The 16,121-nt window shown below is 37.1% G+C and overlaps 1 protein-coding gene and 1 pseudogene across 2 annotated transcripts in view; one reads left to right on the top strand and one right to left on the bottom strand.

Moving 5' to 3' along the window:
• The window catches only part of efr3ba (EFR3 homolog Ba (S. cerevisiae)), a 34,494-nt gene that overhangs the window by 5,369 nt on the left and 13,004 nt on the right, over positions 1 to 16,121 (top strand). For both annotated transcript variants that reach the window (XM_067455308.1, XM_067455307.1), the window contains exons 2-10: positions 6,415 to 6,491; positions 7,065 to 7,192; positions 7,307 to 7,457; positions 11,905 to 12,026; positions 12,480 to 12,629; positions 13,063 to 13,188; positions 14,527 to 14,605; positions 15,087 to 15,222; positions 15,485 to 15,646. In XM_067455308.1, the coding sequence (XP_067311409.1) occupies positions 6,415 to 6,491; positions 7,065 to 7,192; positions 7,307 to 7,457; positions 11,905 to 12,026; positions 12,480 to 12,629; positions 13,063 to 13,188; positions 14,527 to 14,605; positions 15,087 to 15,222; positions 15,485 to 15,646 (1,131 nt within the window). The remainder of the gene's footprint in view (positions 1 to 6,414; positions 6,492 to 7,064; positions 7,193 to 7,306; positions 7,458 to 11,904; positions 12,027 to 12,479; positions 12,630 to 13,062; positions 13,189 to 14,526; positions 14,606 to 15,086; positions 15,223 to 15,484; positions 15,647 to 16,121) is intronic.
• Positions 11,171 to 11,287, bottom strand: LOC137091702 (5S ribosomal RNA; annotated as a pseudogene).

The following is a 16,121-nucleotide window of genomic DNA, read 5'->3' as shown; positions in this document are numbered from 1 at the left end:
GTCCTGTGCCATGTTGTTTAAATAGCAAAAGCACTCGCACCCATCTGTTCACCCATGGGTGTGCTGGTCTGTGTGTTCGAGGTGTGTTCGGGCGCATTTTTGGCGGTTACTGTTTTGAGGCAACTAAAAAAACGACTGTGACCAACAAAAACAAGGTCTGAAGTCAATAGCGCACTATTTTTTGTTATTTAAAGGGCACGTTAGTAATATGAGCATATAGGTTGCACAACACACGTACACTCTGCTTGTTAAACACACGGACACACAGCAGAACACAAATGTTTTCAGTATTGAAAATAAAAGGATCCCTTTCTGGAGAAGCGTTCAGTGTTTTCGCTCACAAATTCCTCCATGGTGCGAGCGCAACTGGATTTTAAAGGGAATGGGAGATGAGACTCTGACTGGTTTATTGCATATTATGCCCAAAACACACCCATGAGTCATTAAGAGACTAGGTACAACCCTTTTGGACCATGTGCCTGGCGTGCCGACCACTTTTTCTGTAGTTAAACTAGCAAAAGTGGATTCGGACACACCCTAAGTGCACCTGTGCCACGTGCTTCAGACCATGTGCTCAGATCGTTAAAATAGGGCCCTAAGTCTTCATAATGTCACTATATTTCATATACCTGTTAAACTTTTTGCAAATAATATTTATTTATATGTATATTATTATATTTATTTATATATATTATATTTGTTTATTTATGAGAATGAGCTAGCAGTCAAAAACCATTAAACCCCATTTTCCTAATCAACTAGAAAATTAAAATGCAAAGCAATCTTTAGTTGTTTGTTTGTGTCGTTTTTTTAAGTGATTACACATTGCAAGTCATTAATGACTTTTTTTGACACCAGAAACACTCTGGGAGTGAGAAACAGGGTGAGCGTGAGAGGATTCACTGCAGTCTTGGGTGTGTGGGTGGAAATATTCGTGTTGACTGTCAAGGTTTTTTTTTCCCTTTCATTTTTGCTTCTGATGCTTTAGCTGCAGAGGTGTCACGCTGATGTGTCAAAACACTAGCAGGTGCACAGGCCAATGTATGACTCACACTCCAGCTTCTTTCCCATCCATATAACCACAACGTAATTGCCAATCACGATCTTGGAAAACGGCAGCTTGACAGCAGCTAGTCAGGCAGCAGTCTTGAGTCACTAAACCCACGTGTTGTGTTGGGTTTTGTTAGTTTTGTAGACTGATTCTTTCACTGATAGAGTCTATATACTTCTATATATACACTAAATTCCTCGTATTTGTCATACTGTGTGTGATAATGATCCTTAAAAGGGATAGTTCACCTAAAACTGAATATGTTGGTAACCAGACAGTCGATGTTGCATTGACTACCATAGTATTTTTTTTTCCTATGGAAGTCAGTGGGGGCCAGAAACTGTCTGGTTACCAACATTTTTCAAAATATCTTCTTTTGTGTTCAACAGATCAATACTATTCGAACTCAAACAGGTTTGGAACAACTTAAGGGTGAGTAAATTATGACACAATTGTCTTTTTTTGGGTGAACTATCCCTTTAATATTGTTGAATAGAACGATTAACCATTGTGTGGGTGGTTGAATGCTGTTGTCTGATCGCTCAACCTGCTCTGGTTTGTTTACTTTCCTCCATGATGAAGCTCTTTCACTATGGTAATGGTGTAAACAGCCTTGTCCTTCCCAGGGGTTATGCCAAGGTGCTGCCTCTGACTCATCCGCCCAGAAGGGGGTTTGTGTGTTTATTGAGAAAGCATATTTGTGGTGTTTTAATTGGGTATTGGACAACATGGACATGAACTGTTTTTATTTAGGATCAAGATTTTAGGTTGTGTTATATGAATCTATAAGGAAAAGTGTGCACTAGTCAAATTGTTCACACTTTTAATCACCTTTTACCTTTAAGCAGGTTGATTAAATAGTCCTCTAGCAAATAATGAATTTATTTTAAAAGTAAATGTTTTCCATTTAGCCTCTAATCAATTTATATTACTCTTTAATAAAATATTTTAAAAAAACCCATTGCTGTTAATGATGCATTAAAAAATGCTGTTTAAAATGGATGGATGGAGTATAGTATGTCACTCTGACTCTTATGAACATGAATATCAGTTTTGACAACTATTACAAATAATTTTCAGTAACTGAAATAAAGCTGCAATAAAATAAATATTATAATATCTGATGCAAATAAAGTTCAAGGTTGAAGTACTACAAATAAACTTAAATAAGAATAAATTAAAGCTATATATATATATATATATATATATATATATATATATATATATATATATATATATATATATATATATATATATATATATATATATATATATATATATATATATATATATATATATATATATACAGTCCCTGACAAAAGTCTTGTCGCTTGTGTACAAATTGACCTAAAGTGCTGCTGAAATATATTTCTAATCAAGATTTTTTTTTTACATTTTAATGTCAACAGCTTTTGTGATAATGTTTCAGTGAAAAACTAAACTTTCAAAAAGTATTCTAATATTCACAGCTTGGTAAAGCCCATTGAGTCAATTTTTGCAAAGACATAAGTGTTGTCACCTTGTCATATGAGCTTCACCTGTGACTTATAATGGATCAATTAGGTCTCAAGTGTGTATAAAAAGAACCCCAGTACACTAGACCTTCACATCAACTGCAACTAGACCTCTGCAAACATGCCTAAGATTCACCCTGAGACTAAAGTTTTGATTATCAAGAGGCTGAAGACCAGATCCACTGCTGATGCAGCGTCAAGTACAGAGGATAAAAAAAAGATTTGAAGAGACTGGAGACGTTTTTGACAAGCCCAGGTCAGGCAGACCCCGCAAGACAACTGCTCGAGAGGACCGTTTGTTGGTTTGAAAATCCAAGGCCAGCCCATTTTCCACTGCAGCAGAGCTCCACGAGACCTGGTCACCTGAAGTCCCTGTGTCAACCAGAACAGTTTGTAGGATTCTGTCTCAAAATGGCCTCCATGGTCGAATCAGTGCCCAGAAGCCAGCACTAAACAAAAGACAATTGAAAAACCGTGTGGCATTTGCCAAGGCCCACAGCCTGCTAAAAGGATGGACGCAGGAAAAGTGGCAGAAGGTGGATTTTTCAGATGAATCTTCTGTTGAATTACACCACAGTCGCCGCAAATATTGCAGGAGACCTACTGGAGCCAGAATGGATCCGAGATTCACCCAGAAAACAGTGAAGTTTGGTTGCGGAAAAATCATGGTCTGGGGTTACATCCAGTATGGGGGTGTGCGAGAGATCTGCAGGGTGGAAGGCAACATCAATAGTCTAAAAATACCAAGAAATCTTAGCTACCTCTTATTCCCAACCATAAAAGAGGCCAAATTCTGCAGCAGGACGGTGCTCCATCGCATACTTCCATCTCCACATCAAAGTTCCTCAAGGCGAAGAAAATCAAGATGCTCCAGGATTGGCCAGCCCAGTCACCAGACATGAACATCATTGAGCATATGTGGGGTAGGATGAAAGAGGATGCATGGAAGACGAAACCAAAGAATATTGATGAACTCTGGGAGGCATGCAAGACTGCTTTCTTAGCTATTCCTGATGACTTCATCAATAAATTGTATGAATCCTTGCCAAACCGCATGGATGCAGTCCTTCAAGCTCATGGAAGTCATACAAGATATTAAATTTGGATCTCACAGCACCACAACTTAATTTGCTGACATATTTTTTGTATTTGCAGTAAATTTGTTCAATTTCTGTATAGGCGACAAAACTTTTGTCTTGCCAAAATTTGACCTTTCTGTCTTGATTAAATGATAAATATTTTTTCTATGAAAATTATTTATTTCAGTGCATTAAACATCATTTGGGAGGGTTTTAGCTTTTCATATGAGCTATTTCTAACACCAATGAATTAATTAAAAGTCAGGTTAATATCATGTATTTCTAGAAAATAGATAAGCGACAAGACTTTTGTCTGGGACTGTATATATATATATATATATATATATATATATATATATATATATATATATATATATATATATATACAGGTCCTTCTCAAAAAATTTGCATATGTGATAAAAGTTTATTATTTTCCACAATGTAATAATAAAAATTAAACTTTCATATATTTTAGATTCATTGCACACCAACTGAAATATTTCAGGTCTTTTATTGTTTTAATACTGATGATTTTGGCATACAGCTCATGAAAACCCCAAATTCTCAAAAATCTAAAAAAATTAGCATATCATGAAAAGGTTTCTCTAAACGAGCTATTAACCTAATCATCTGAATCAACTAATTAACTCTAAACACCTGCAAAAGATTCCTAAAGATTTTAAAAACTCCCAGCCTGGTTCATTACTCAAAACCGCAATCATGGGGAAGACTGCCGACCTGACTGCTGTCCAAAGGCCATCATTGACACCCTCAAGCGAGAGGGTAAGACACAGAAAGAAATTTCTGAACGAATAGGCTGTTCCCAGAGTGCTGTTTCAAGGCACCTCAGTGGGAAGTCTGGGGGAAGGAAAAAGTGTGGCAAAAAACGCTGCACAACAAGAAGAGGTGACCGGACCCTGAGGAAGATTTTGGAGAAGGACCGATTCCAGACCTTGGGGGACCTGCGGAAGCAGTGGACTGAGTCTGGAGTAGAAACATCCAGAGCCACCGTGCACAGGCGTGTGCAGGAAATGGGCTACAGGTGCCGCATTCCCCAGGACAAGCCACTTTGGGCTACAGAGAAGCAGGACTGGACTGTTGCTCTGTGGTCCAAAGTACTTTTTTCAGATGAAAGCAAATTTTGCATGTCATTCGGAAATCAAAGTGCCAGAGTCTGGAGGAAGACTGGGGAGAAGGAAATGCCTGAAGTCCAGTGTCAAGTACCCACAGTCAGTGATGGTCTGGGGTGCCATGTCAGCTGCTGGTGTTGGTCCACTGTGTTTTATCAAGGTCAGGGTCAATGCAGCTAGCTATCAGGAGATTTTGGAGCACTTCATGCTTCCATCTGCTGAAAAGCTTTATGGAGATGAAGATTTCGTTTTTCAGCACGACCTGGCACCTGCTCACAGTGCCAAAACCACTGGTAAATGGTTTACTGACCATGGTTTTACTGTGCTCAATTTGCCTGCCAACTCTCCTGACCTGAACCCCATAGAGAATCTGTGGAATATTGTGAAGAGAAAGTTGAGAGACAGAAGACAGAGAAAGTTGAGAGACGGAAGACCCAACACTCTGGATGAGCTTAAGGCCGCTATCGAAGCATCCTGGGCCTCCATAACACCTCAGCAGTGCCACAGGCTGATCGCCTCCATGCCACGCCGCATTGAAGCAGCCATTTCTGCAAAATGATTCCCAGCCTAGTATTGATTGCATAACTGAACATAATTATTTGAAGGTTGACTTTTTTTGTATTAAAAACACTTTTCTTTTATTGGTCGGATGAAATATGCAAATTTTTTGAGATCTGTATGCCAAAATCATCAGTATTAAAACAATAAAAGACCTGAAATATTTCAGCTGGTGTGCAATGAATCTAAAATATATGAAACTTTAATTTTTATCATTACATTTTGGAAAATAATGAACTTTAATCACATATGTTAATTTTTTGAGAAGGACCTGTGTATATATATATATTTATATATAGACTGCTGAAAGTTGGCAACTTCTATGCACTGTGTGCCTTAGCATGTGCTGACCCTGCTCTGTGATTTTTTTACATGGCCTTCCCCTTTGTGGCTGCGTTGCTGTTGTTCCCATTTGCTTCCACATTGTTATAATACAACTAAAAGTTGAGCGTAAAATATATTTAGTAGTGAGGAAACTTCTGATAATTTTTGTTGTTGTTACCTGTAAGTTCATAATACCTAATGCAAATAACTAATGTTAACATATTCAACTTTATTTTAAATTTAAAATATTGTTTTTCTAATGAAATGATCTGCAACGACACTTCAATGACTCTTTTTACAAATTTTCTTTTGGTGTGATTTACAAGGTGTCCCTTTATAAATCTTCATAAGCCATTTATGGGCTTTCAAGTGTCGTTGGAAAACCAAAACAATTTAAAATGCTTTTTTTTTTTTTCAAATCCATTTACCGGGAACGCCAAGCTGCAGACGTTTCCTAAATACAGATTAATGCCTTTCCCCGAATTGACTGGCTTCACTTACTAGATTACAGCACACAGGTCTAATTTATTTAATGTGTCGATGTAATAAATAAACCTCACATTGAGTATAATTACAGAGACTCTTGATCAATACTACATGCTGGAGATGAAGAAAAAAAAGAGTTCTAGACTCGGAGAGAGTCATTGTAATTAAAAGCCAAATTTCCTTTACTTCATGTTGTGTTATTTCTGTGCTTTTGTGCTTAGTTATTTTGTTCGGGTCTGCTTCTTTTATTCACTTTGTTCCGTGTGTTTCAGGTGTTTGTGGATGCTGTGGGGCCCTTAGACCCCGCTATAAGAGGCTGGTAGATAACATCTTTCCTGAAGACCCGGAGGTAAGGTCAGATAAAATAAAAGTGCTGAGTATGAAAAAGGGATGGTTCACTAGGCTTCTAGTGGTTATCAGTCATCAGTGATCAATGCAGTGATGTAGACATACGCTTTCAGTGGTGACATATATTTGTTTTAGAGCCACTTTTGCACAGCAGATCTGCTGCATGGTCACCCGATTGCATTATATATATATTATATATAAGTTATGAATATTATATTTAGTATTATGAATGTACTATATAAACAATACATTATAATTAAAAAAATGCACTGATGATTTAATACAAAGTATAAATTAAAAAGTTTTCCAGATTATAAATAAATAAAAGCCAATTTTTTATTTTTAGTAAGAATCCCTGATATTTGAACATGAATGGTTAGAGCAAAAAATTGGAAAGTATTTGAATCTGTCTCACTTCTGAATGATGAGGCAAGCTTCTGGAGCTGTATTAGACTCAGAATAGAAGACAAATCATCTATGGAAGGTTCTTTTTGGGGAGAGGAACATTTAAAGTTATTGTAATTTTTTGGCTCTCTATCTGTCTACCCATCTTTTCTTGTCTTCTTCTTTTAAGGATGGTTTGGTGAAAGCTAACATGGAGAAGCTTACTTTTTACGCCTTGTCTGCTCCAGAGAAACTAGACCGTATCGGTGCTTACCTGTCAGAAAGACTATCCAGAGATGTTGCCCGGCATAGATATGGGTAAAAAAAACAAAACTGGAAGAAAATATAGTGAAAAATGTATACTTGTTTTGTCACTATATATTTGTCTGTGATCATTGGTAGGACAGTATCATATTTGTGTGTGTCTCACAGGTATGTTTGTATTGCTATGGAGGCTTTGGACCAGCTGCTGATGGCCTGCCACTGTCAGAGTATAAACCTTTTTGTGGAGAGTTTCCTTACTATGGTGCGCAAACTCCTAGAGGCAGACAAACCCAACTTACAGATCCTGGGCACTAACTCAGTGAGTAAAATTGACTGCCTTTACTCTCTAGTGAAATCCACTTACTGACCCTATTGATGTAGTTACAGGGTGAATTATAACTTGATAAATCTACCTTGTGTTGGGCGTCTCTGCAGTATGGAGGGAGATGTGCAGGGAGGGAGATGTTCAGGTGTTAGAGGGTCAGACCAGAACTAAAAAGTTTTAAAAGCTCAGCTAACATTTTGGATTCACCTCAATCAAGCTCATCCAAACTACTGTATATTAAATATAAAGCCCTCCTTGCCAATTAAATCCCCACAGTATCTTAAAGGCATAGTTCACCCTCAATTGAAAATGTTGTCATAAATTACTCACCTTTAAGTTGTAATTCTTTCAAGGAATTATTATTTATTTTGTATATTCCATAATATAGAAATGCGTAATGGTTTATGGTTCTACAAATACCCAGGCAGCACTTTTACCAATAGCATTTACATTATATCTAGTTTATTCTGTACATTTACTGCATGTTAAATGTACAGTACTGAGCAAAAGTCTTTGGCACGTTAGTATTTTCACCCCCCAAAAATGTTTTTAATCCAGTTATTTATATAATTTGCAATAGTGTGTCAGTGGGTAATATCAGTTTACATTTTCAAACATTTATTTTGCCATTAATTGTAATAATCCATTCCAGTGAGATTTTGGGAGTCTGACAACAGCTGTTTGATCCACACGGAGATCTAATCTCACCATCATCGAGTTCGTCTGTGATTACATGAAGAAACGGAAAAAACTGAGTCAAAATCCACAAGAACTGCGACAACATCTCCAAGACGTTTTCCAAGACGCTTGAAGAAACCCTCCTGCAAAGCTACAGAACTGTGAACAGGTTTAGACACTTGTGTAAAAATGCTGTAAAGTGAGAATGCGTTCAAAAATAATGTCATAAATAGATTTTGTTTATCAATTAACTCCTAATAACTAAATCAAATCAGTGTTTTGGTGTGACCACCCTTTGCATTTAAACAGCTTTTGTCCTGGTACACTTGCTCAGTTTTTCAGAGAGCTTTGCAGGAGGGTTTCTTCAAGCGTCTTGGAGAGTTTGTCACATTTCTTGTGGATTTTGTCTCAGTTTTTTCAGTTTCTTCATGGTATCACAGACGGACTCCATGCTTGTGAGATTAGATCTCCGTGTGGACCAAACAGCTGTTGTCAAACTCCTTCTGCATGTAAAAATCTCACTGGAATGGATTTTTACATCTAATGGCAAAATAAATGTTTGAAAATGTAAACTGATATTATCTACTGACACACTGTTGCTAAATATATAAATAACTGGCTTAAAAAAAAAAAAATTTGGGGGGGGGGGGAATACAAAAATACTTTTGCACAGTACTGTACATCTTATATTTTATTAGTTCTATATTTAAATATTGCACAGATTTCATTGCTAGACTTTTCCCGTTTACCTGAAATATACAGGCCCTCCTCATAGTGTACATGCCCACAGCCCATTCCAGCTAATCTTATTTAATTTTACATGACAAGCTTCTAAACAAAAATGAATTCATCCTCTGTACAGTAACGTGAAACCTCAACATCGCCCCTGAAAGCTTTACACCCACCCAACTCACATGCTAATGGGAATGTAGAGAGTTCTTAACTTCAAAACCGCTCACATCTGATGCTTCTGAAATATAAGGGCTTAAAGATTAAAAAGAGATTACTTTTCCCAGATAGGGGCCAGATGGGGCAGGGCTTAAGGCATGTTGAAAGCAGTGCGCATGTTTTTAAAATGCATGTGTTGTGCAGAGTTTTCATCTCAGTCGCAGTTTGAAGGTTCTCTGTAGGCATTGTGTTGGTATGGAATTCAAAGCGGTCAATAGTAGCATACTGGATAACTGCTGCTTATCTCAAATCTTCAGATATGCTAATCAGAAATATCCTAATCTATTGTACCTGAAAGTACATTTGCTGCCCAAGTACAGATTAACATACCTTACAGCGGTGGTTCTCACCTGGTTTTGCTTTTTGACTACGGACAGAAATTGTAAAAAAATTGACACAATGTCTTAAAATGTTGCATATTACCATGAACTGCATAGGCCCATCAATATACAAATCCTCACTATCAAGCTTCAGCAATAGCAGGTGTTTGACTTCTAAATGTGTTTGGTTTCTAAATGCCCTTTGAATTCAAAAGTTTCACCACACAATACATTAGTCACTTATTGGTGCGATTATAAATATGAAACGATTTATGATACGGTTTTAAACAACCCACATCTCATTACTGGTTCTTAAATATTATTTTAATGTCTGGATTTCATAGCATCATAAAGAGTCTCTAACCGTGTGTTTACTATCGGAAAAAAAACCTGCGGTCACACTTAGGTATATATTAGGTGGCTACTATATTCTTAACTATTTAATGCAATATACTGTATTATGTACATACATGTTGGTGCATTGTAATTCCATTTAAAGGGGTCATGAAACAGAAAATCTAAACTATTTACACAGACTGTTGAGGTGGGCATTGGTCTTGATCAATGATGTTTGCAAATCACAACAGTGGGCTTTACTTGCATTTTTGAAAAAGGTTTAAAAAAAAGCTTTTTTTTATTTAAAAGACTTTGCTAACTTCATCAGAACCCCAGAACTCTAAGCTCCAGAAAGTTCTGAAAATGCATGTCATGACCCCTTTAAAGTACTTGTGTTTAATTAACACTTGTAATTACACTATTAGCATGACCCCTAACCGGAATCCAACAACCCTTGCCACGGAACTCTAACCCCTATTATCCTAATTATCCTACAAAACCTATCCGTACCCTTAAACTTGTGAGCAGTAAATGCTAAAATGTTCTGGCACATGTAGTTAAACAGTAAATCCATAGTTTTGGAAGTATTTTAAAGGGTTAGTTTACCCCAAAAAAGAACATTTTGTCTTTAATTCCTCACCCTCATGTCATTCCAAATCGGTAAGACTTTTGTTAATTTTAGGAACTCAAATTAAGATATTTTTGGTGAAATCCGAGAGCTTTCTGACCCCTCCATAGACAGCAATGCAATTAACACTTTCAAGCTCCAGAAAGGTAGTAAAGACATCCTTTAAATAGTCCATGTGACTACAGTGGTTCAATCTTAATTTTATGAAGTGGCGAAAATACTTTCGGGAGCAAAAAACAAACAAAAATAACGACTTTATTCAACAATTTCTTCATGTCTGTGTCAGTCTCCTACGCTGTTATAATAATAATAATAATAATAATAATAATAATAATAATAATAATAATAATAATGCATTCGATTTATATAGCGCTTTTCAAGGCACTCAAAGCGCTTTACATAGAAGGGGGGAATCTCCTCAACCACCACCAATGTGTCGCATCCACCTGTATGATGCGACGGCAGCCATATTGCGCCAGAACGCTCACCACACACCAGCTGATTGGTGGAGAGGAGACCGAGTGATTAGGCCAATCAGGATATGGGGATTATTAGGAGGCCATGATGGACAGGGGCCAATGGGCAAATTTGGCCAGGATGCCGGGGTTACACCCCTACTCTTTTTCCGAAAGACATCCTGGGATTTTTAATGACCACATAGAATCAGGACCTCGGTTTAACGTCTCATCCGAAAGACGGTGCTCTTTGTCAGTATAGTGTCCCCATCACTATACTAGGGTGTTAGGACCCACACAGACCACAGGGTGAGCGCCCCCTGCTGGCCTCACTAACACCTCTACCAGCAGCTACCTGGTTTTCCCAGTTGGTCTCCCATCCAGGTACTGACCAGGCTCAGCCCTGCTTAGCTTCAGTGGGAAACCAGTCTTGGGCTACAGGGTGATATGGCTGCTGGCTGTTGACGTAGTAAATACAGTCCAGTGCTTCTGAGTTACATCAGAGCTACGCCAGCACGCCGGCTCACCATTGGCCGATGCTATTCACCTGAGCACCACGTGTGATGTTGATGCAGGAGCTGGCCAACGTAAACTCCGTAGGAGACTGACACACAAGTGAAGAAATTGTTGAATTAAGTCGAATTAACCCTGGGGTCATATGGACTATCTTTTAGGATTTTTTAAAACTTCCGAAAGTGTTAATTACATTGCTGTCTATGGAGGGGTCAAGAGCTCTCAGATTTCATGAAAAATATCCTAATTTGTGTTCCGAAGATGAACGACAGGAGGGTGAGTAAATAAAGGGATAGTTTACCCAAAAAGGAAAATGTGATGTTTGTCTGCATCCAACATGTAGGTGGGTTTCTTGATTTGCGTTCTACTGAAGAAACAAAGACACCTACATGTTGGATGCACTGGGGTAATTTTCATTTTGGGGGGAACTATCCCTATAATAATAGAAGTTTAATTTTTGGTTGAACTAACCCTTTAATGTTAGTACATTATGGTAGTTAAGGCCGGCTACTACAAAGTGTAACCCAACTAAACTGTACATTTTTCTGCTCTTTCTCTTTAAGTTTGTTAAGTTTGCAAACATAGAGGAGGATACACCATCATACCATCGTAGCTACGATTTCTTTGTCTCACGCTTCAGTGAGATGTGCCATTCCAGTTACGAGGATCCAGATATTCGCACAAAGTAAGCATGTCTTTCCAGCATTTTAACAGAGGAAGATTTTTACAACCAAAAATATGTATGTTAAAAAATCTGGTTTCTCTTTGTTTTTGATGGTTAAGCCTATGATTCATGGTGTCCCTTGACATGGACATATATTTGATTGTGTGGGTGAGATTTTGCCTCTGGTACTGATACAATTTAATATTTATAATATAATTTATGGATACTGCTCCGGTTGTGTGTTCACAGTGTGCGTGTGTTTTAAAAAAAACACACTGCTGTGTGTGTGTGCACTTGGATGGGTGAAATGCAGAGCCATCCTTTTCTTTTGTGATTTAATAACTCATTCATCAAGGGCTTAATTGCACCATGCAGTGCAAAACAAAAAACAAAACCCAACATATATTTATATAAATCCATGTCTCATAAGTGTGACTAACTAATGCCAGTGTGGGTTGTGTCTGCCTGTGTAAGGATTCGTATGGCAGGGATCAGGGGTCTTCAGGGGGTGGTGAGGAAGACTGTCAATGATGAACTGCAGGCAAATATTTGGGATCCTCAGCACATGGACAAAATCGTGCCGTCGCTCTTGTTCAACCTCCAGCAGGAAGAAGCCACAGAGAGGTGCCTCACTTACACAATCACAAATGAAGAAAAAATTGACTCTTTAAGTCTAATGGAAGTGTGAATTTTCCTTCCGAGAAACAATGTCTGTGTGATTAAGCTAATGAACTCCTAATTGAATGCTAATGCAAAGTGTGTGATATAACAGCAGACTGCCTACATCTGAGGTGTCAGACTCTTAAGTGCAATAAGAAAGTAATTTATTCTAGAAGCTGCTGTACTGGCTGTGAACATAAGCGCAAAGCCTGAGGGTCAGAGGCAGACCCTGAACATCGAATTGAACTGAGTGATGAACTAAGAACCATAAAATCTCTTTACATCTTCACCTCTGGGGAAAATCTCTGACCACAAGTAACGGTATTGCCAACAGCAATCGGCCTATTGATTCAGCTCCGGTTAATGTGTGTTTTCTGTTTCTGATTCCTTTCCATAGGTCTCCTTCTCCTGGAACAGAGAAGGATAAGGAAAGTCCAGTGGAGCTGACCGAGAGATGCTTTCGAGAGCTGCTGGGAAGAGCAGCCTATGACAACATCAAGAATGCTGTGAAACCTGTGCTCATGTGAGTGTTCATGCACAAGTACCTTATCAAACACAAGAGGGCAGCACAGAGAGGCATCTGTTTTCATTTTAGTTCCCTTTATACAAATACTTTAGCATTTATATGAGACGTGAATATTCTGAGAGTATCGATTAACAGTTGTTGGTTTTAAATTTAAATTTGTATATTTCATTTTAATAAATAAAGGACATATGTGCCAACATATGGTATAAAATGACAGTTAGGAATTAAGGACTGAGATGACGTGAATGATCACCTGTTAATTGACTGGACTACTAATACAGTATTGTTCAAAATAATAGCAGTACAATGTGACTAACCAGAATAATCAAGGTTTTTCGTATATTTTTTCATTGCTACGTGGCAAACAAGTTACCAGTAGGTTCAGTAGATTCTCAGAAAACAAACAAGATCCAGCATTCATGATATGCACGCTCTTAAGGCTGTGCAATTGGGCAATTAGTTGAAAGGGGTGTGTTCAAAAAAATTGCCCAATTGCACAGCCTTAAGAGCGTGCATATCATGAATGCTGGGTCTTGTTTGTTTTCTGACAATCTACTGAACTTACTGGTAACTTGTTTGCCACGTAGCAATAAAAAATATACAAAAAACCTTGATTATTCTGGTTAGTCACATTGTACTGCTATTATTTTGAACAATACTGTACATATATGCATATTCTATCATTTAAATGTTTGGAGTTCTAAAAGAAATTAATTATTAAAAAATAAAATGTAAATTAATTAACTTTTATTCAGCAAGTATGCATTCAATTGTATTGTAATATTTCAAATAAACATCAAAGAATCCTGAAAAAATAAAAAAAATAAAAAAAATAAAGCGCTTCTGTCTGCTGGAAATTCAGCTATGCCGGCAAAGGAATAAATACATTTGCATAATATTTTAAGTTGTAATAATATTTCACAATATAATTTTTTTTTACTGTATTTTGGTTAAATAAATGATGGTGAGCATGAGACTTCTTTGGGGGGAAAAAAATAAATGAATTCTTGAACAAATTATTAATCACTTAACTTTCTGATTCAGATTTTTCTAGGTTTCCATTTACCATTTAAATTAATTTATGTCATCAAAAAATGTTGGGTTCTTTATTCAATGACAAATACAAACCAGTACCGAATTATAAAGAGAAAAAAAGAGAACTGGAAAGAGAATAAAAAATTAAATAAATCCTGAATTAAATCCTCGTTGTTAGCCTAAAACATCCACACAGTAATGGTGTCTGCTATTCCAGTGTATTGTTTTGGCCTACTTTATGTGCTATTTCCTGCTCTAGTTCTGTTTGCTAAGGCTAATCATTTACTTTTGTATTTTCAGGCACCTTGATAATCATTCACTCTGGGAGGGCAAAACATTTGCAGTGCGCTGTTTCAAAATCATTATGTACTCCATTCAGGTAAATACAAACAGCTTTGCTGAAATTTGGTTATAAAAGTATTTAAAGCAAAATACAATAAAGAGACATTTTTGTGGAGCATGGCACTTTGATACTAAATAATTATGGGGTGTTTGGGGTCATATTTTATATCTTACAATGAGGTTCAAAAAGCCCCATAGCAGTAGTGAAAATATTACTATTTTTGCATTATTCTAATTTAATACACATTTTTCATTACAAATAATTTAATCAACTCAACAATTGGAGTAAAAAATTACACAAATATATTAGCATTTCACATCATAATATTTCTGTCTATTTTTAATGTTTAAAAAAGTTTAAATATTTGTTTTAATGGCCTCAGATTTTTGGACCACATTGTATTTGGAATCTAACTGAACACTATCATTCTGTGTGGCTGTAGAGTATGAACATTCTTCCATTTCCACGTTCATCTGTCTTGATGTAATATTACCTATGTCTACGGTTTCTTTGATAGACCCAACATTCACATCTGGTGATTCAGCAGCTATTGGGCCACTTGGATGCCAACAGTAAGAATTCAGCCAAAGTGCGTGCTGGGATAGTGGAGGTGATCTCAGAAGCAGCGGTCATAGAAGCCAGTGGCTCCATAGGTACCAGACCATCTATAGACCACTAGAGGGAGATATATAGACAAATAAAAAAACATTTTATAGGATTTTTTTCTGATGATATTATTATTTCATAATATGTTTTGCTTCTTAATGTAAAAGTGATATACATGCTAGTTATTTAATATGCATGAATATTTAAATGTTTGACAAATAATTAGATTTTATGCAGTAGAAATCATACACATTTGCATTGTTCCTTTTAAGACTTTTAGTTTTGGCTGTGTGCTGTACCTCTCCACAGGGCCCACAGTACTGGAGGTGTTTAATACTCTACTGAAGCAGCTCAGGCTCAGTGTGGACTACGAGCTTACTGGATCCTATGACTCTTTTGCAAACATGGGCTCCAAGGTCATTACAGTACACGAGGAGAGACAACTCCAAGAATCTGTCATTAAAACTATTGGTGGGTGAAGAATGAATGTTTGTGAGTGAATCTGGCAGTCATGGCTTTCAGCGGTCAAATTTTTTTTGGTAAAATGAACAAGGCAACAGTATAATTGACTGCTGTCGAACTGATTTTCTCCATAGCTGAGCTCACTTTCATATCATTCCACATTTTCTTCTCAAATTATAGCATTTTGTCTCTATATTTATTTTGTTAAATATCTAGATAAAAAACTTTTAGATGGGTGGGTGGGTGGGTTGATGGACGGATGGGTTATTGGATCAAGATAGATAGAAGATGGATGGATAAATGGGATGTTGGATTAAGATAGAAGATGGAGGGATGGAATAATGGGTGGGTGTGTATATCAAGATAGATAGAAGATGGATGGACAGGTGGATAGGTAGATTAATGGATGGATTGATAGGCGGGCGGGTGGATCAAGATAGAAGATAGAAGATGGATGGATGGATGGATGGATGGATGGATGGAT

This window comes from Pseudorasbora parva, chromosome 10 (assembly GCF_024679245.1).
Source record: "Pseudorasbora parva isolate DD20220531a chromosome 10, ASM2467924v1, whole genome shotgun sequence".
NCBI classification, from domain to species: Eukaryota; Metazoa; Chordata; class Actinopteri; order Cypriniformes; family Gobionidae; genus Pseudorasbora; species Pseudorasbora parva.
The sequence above is the reverse complement of the archived record's forward strand: the minus strand, read 5'-3'. Positions and strand labels throughout refer to the sequence as shown.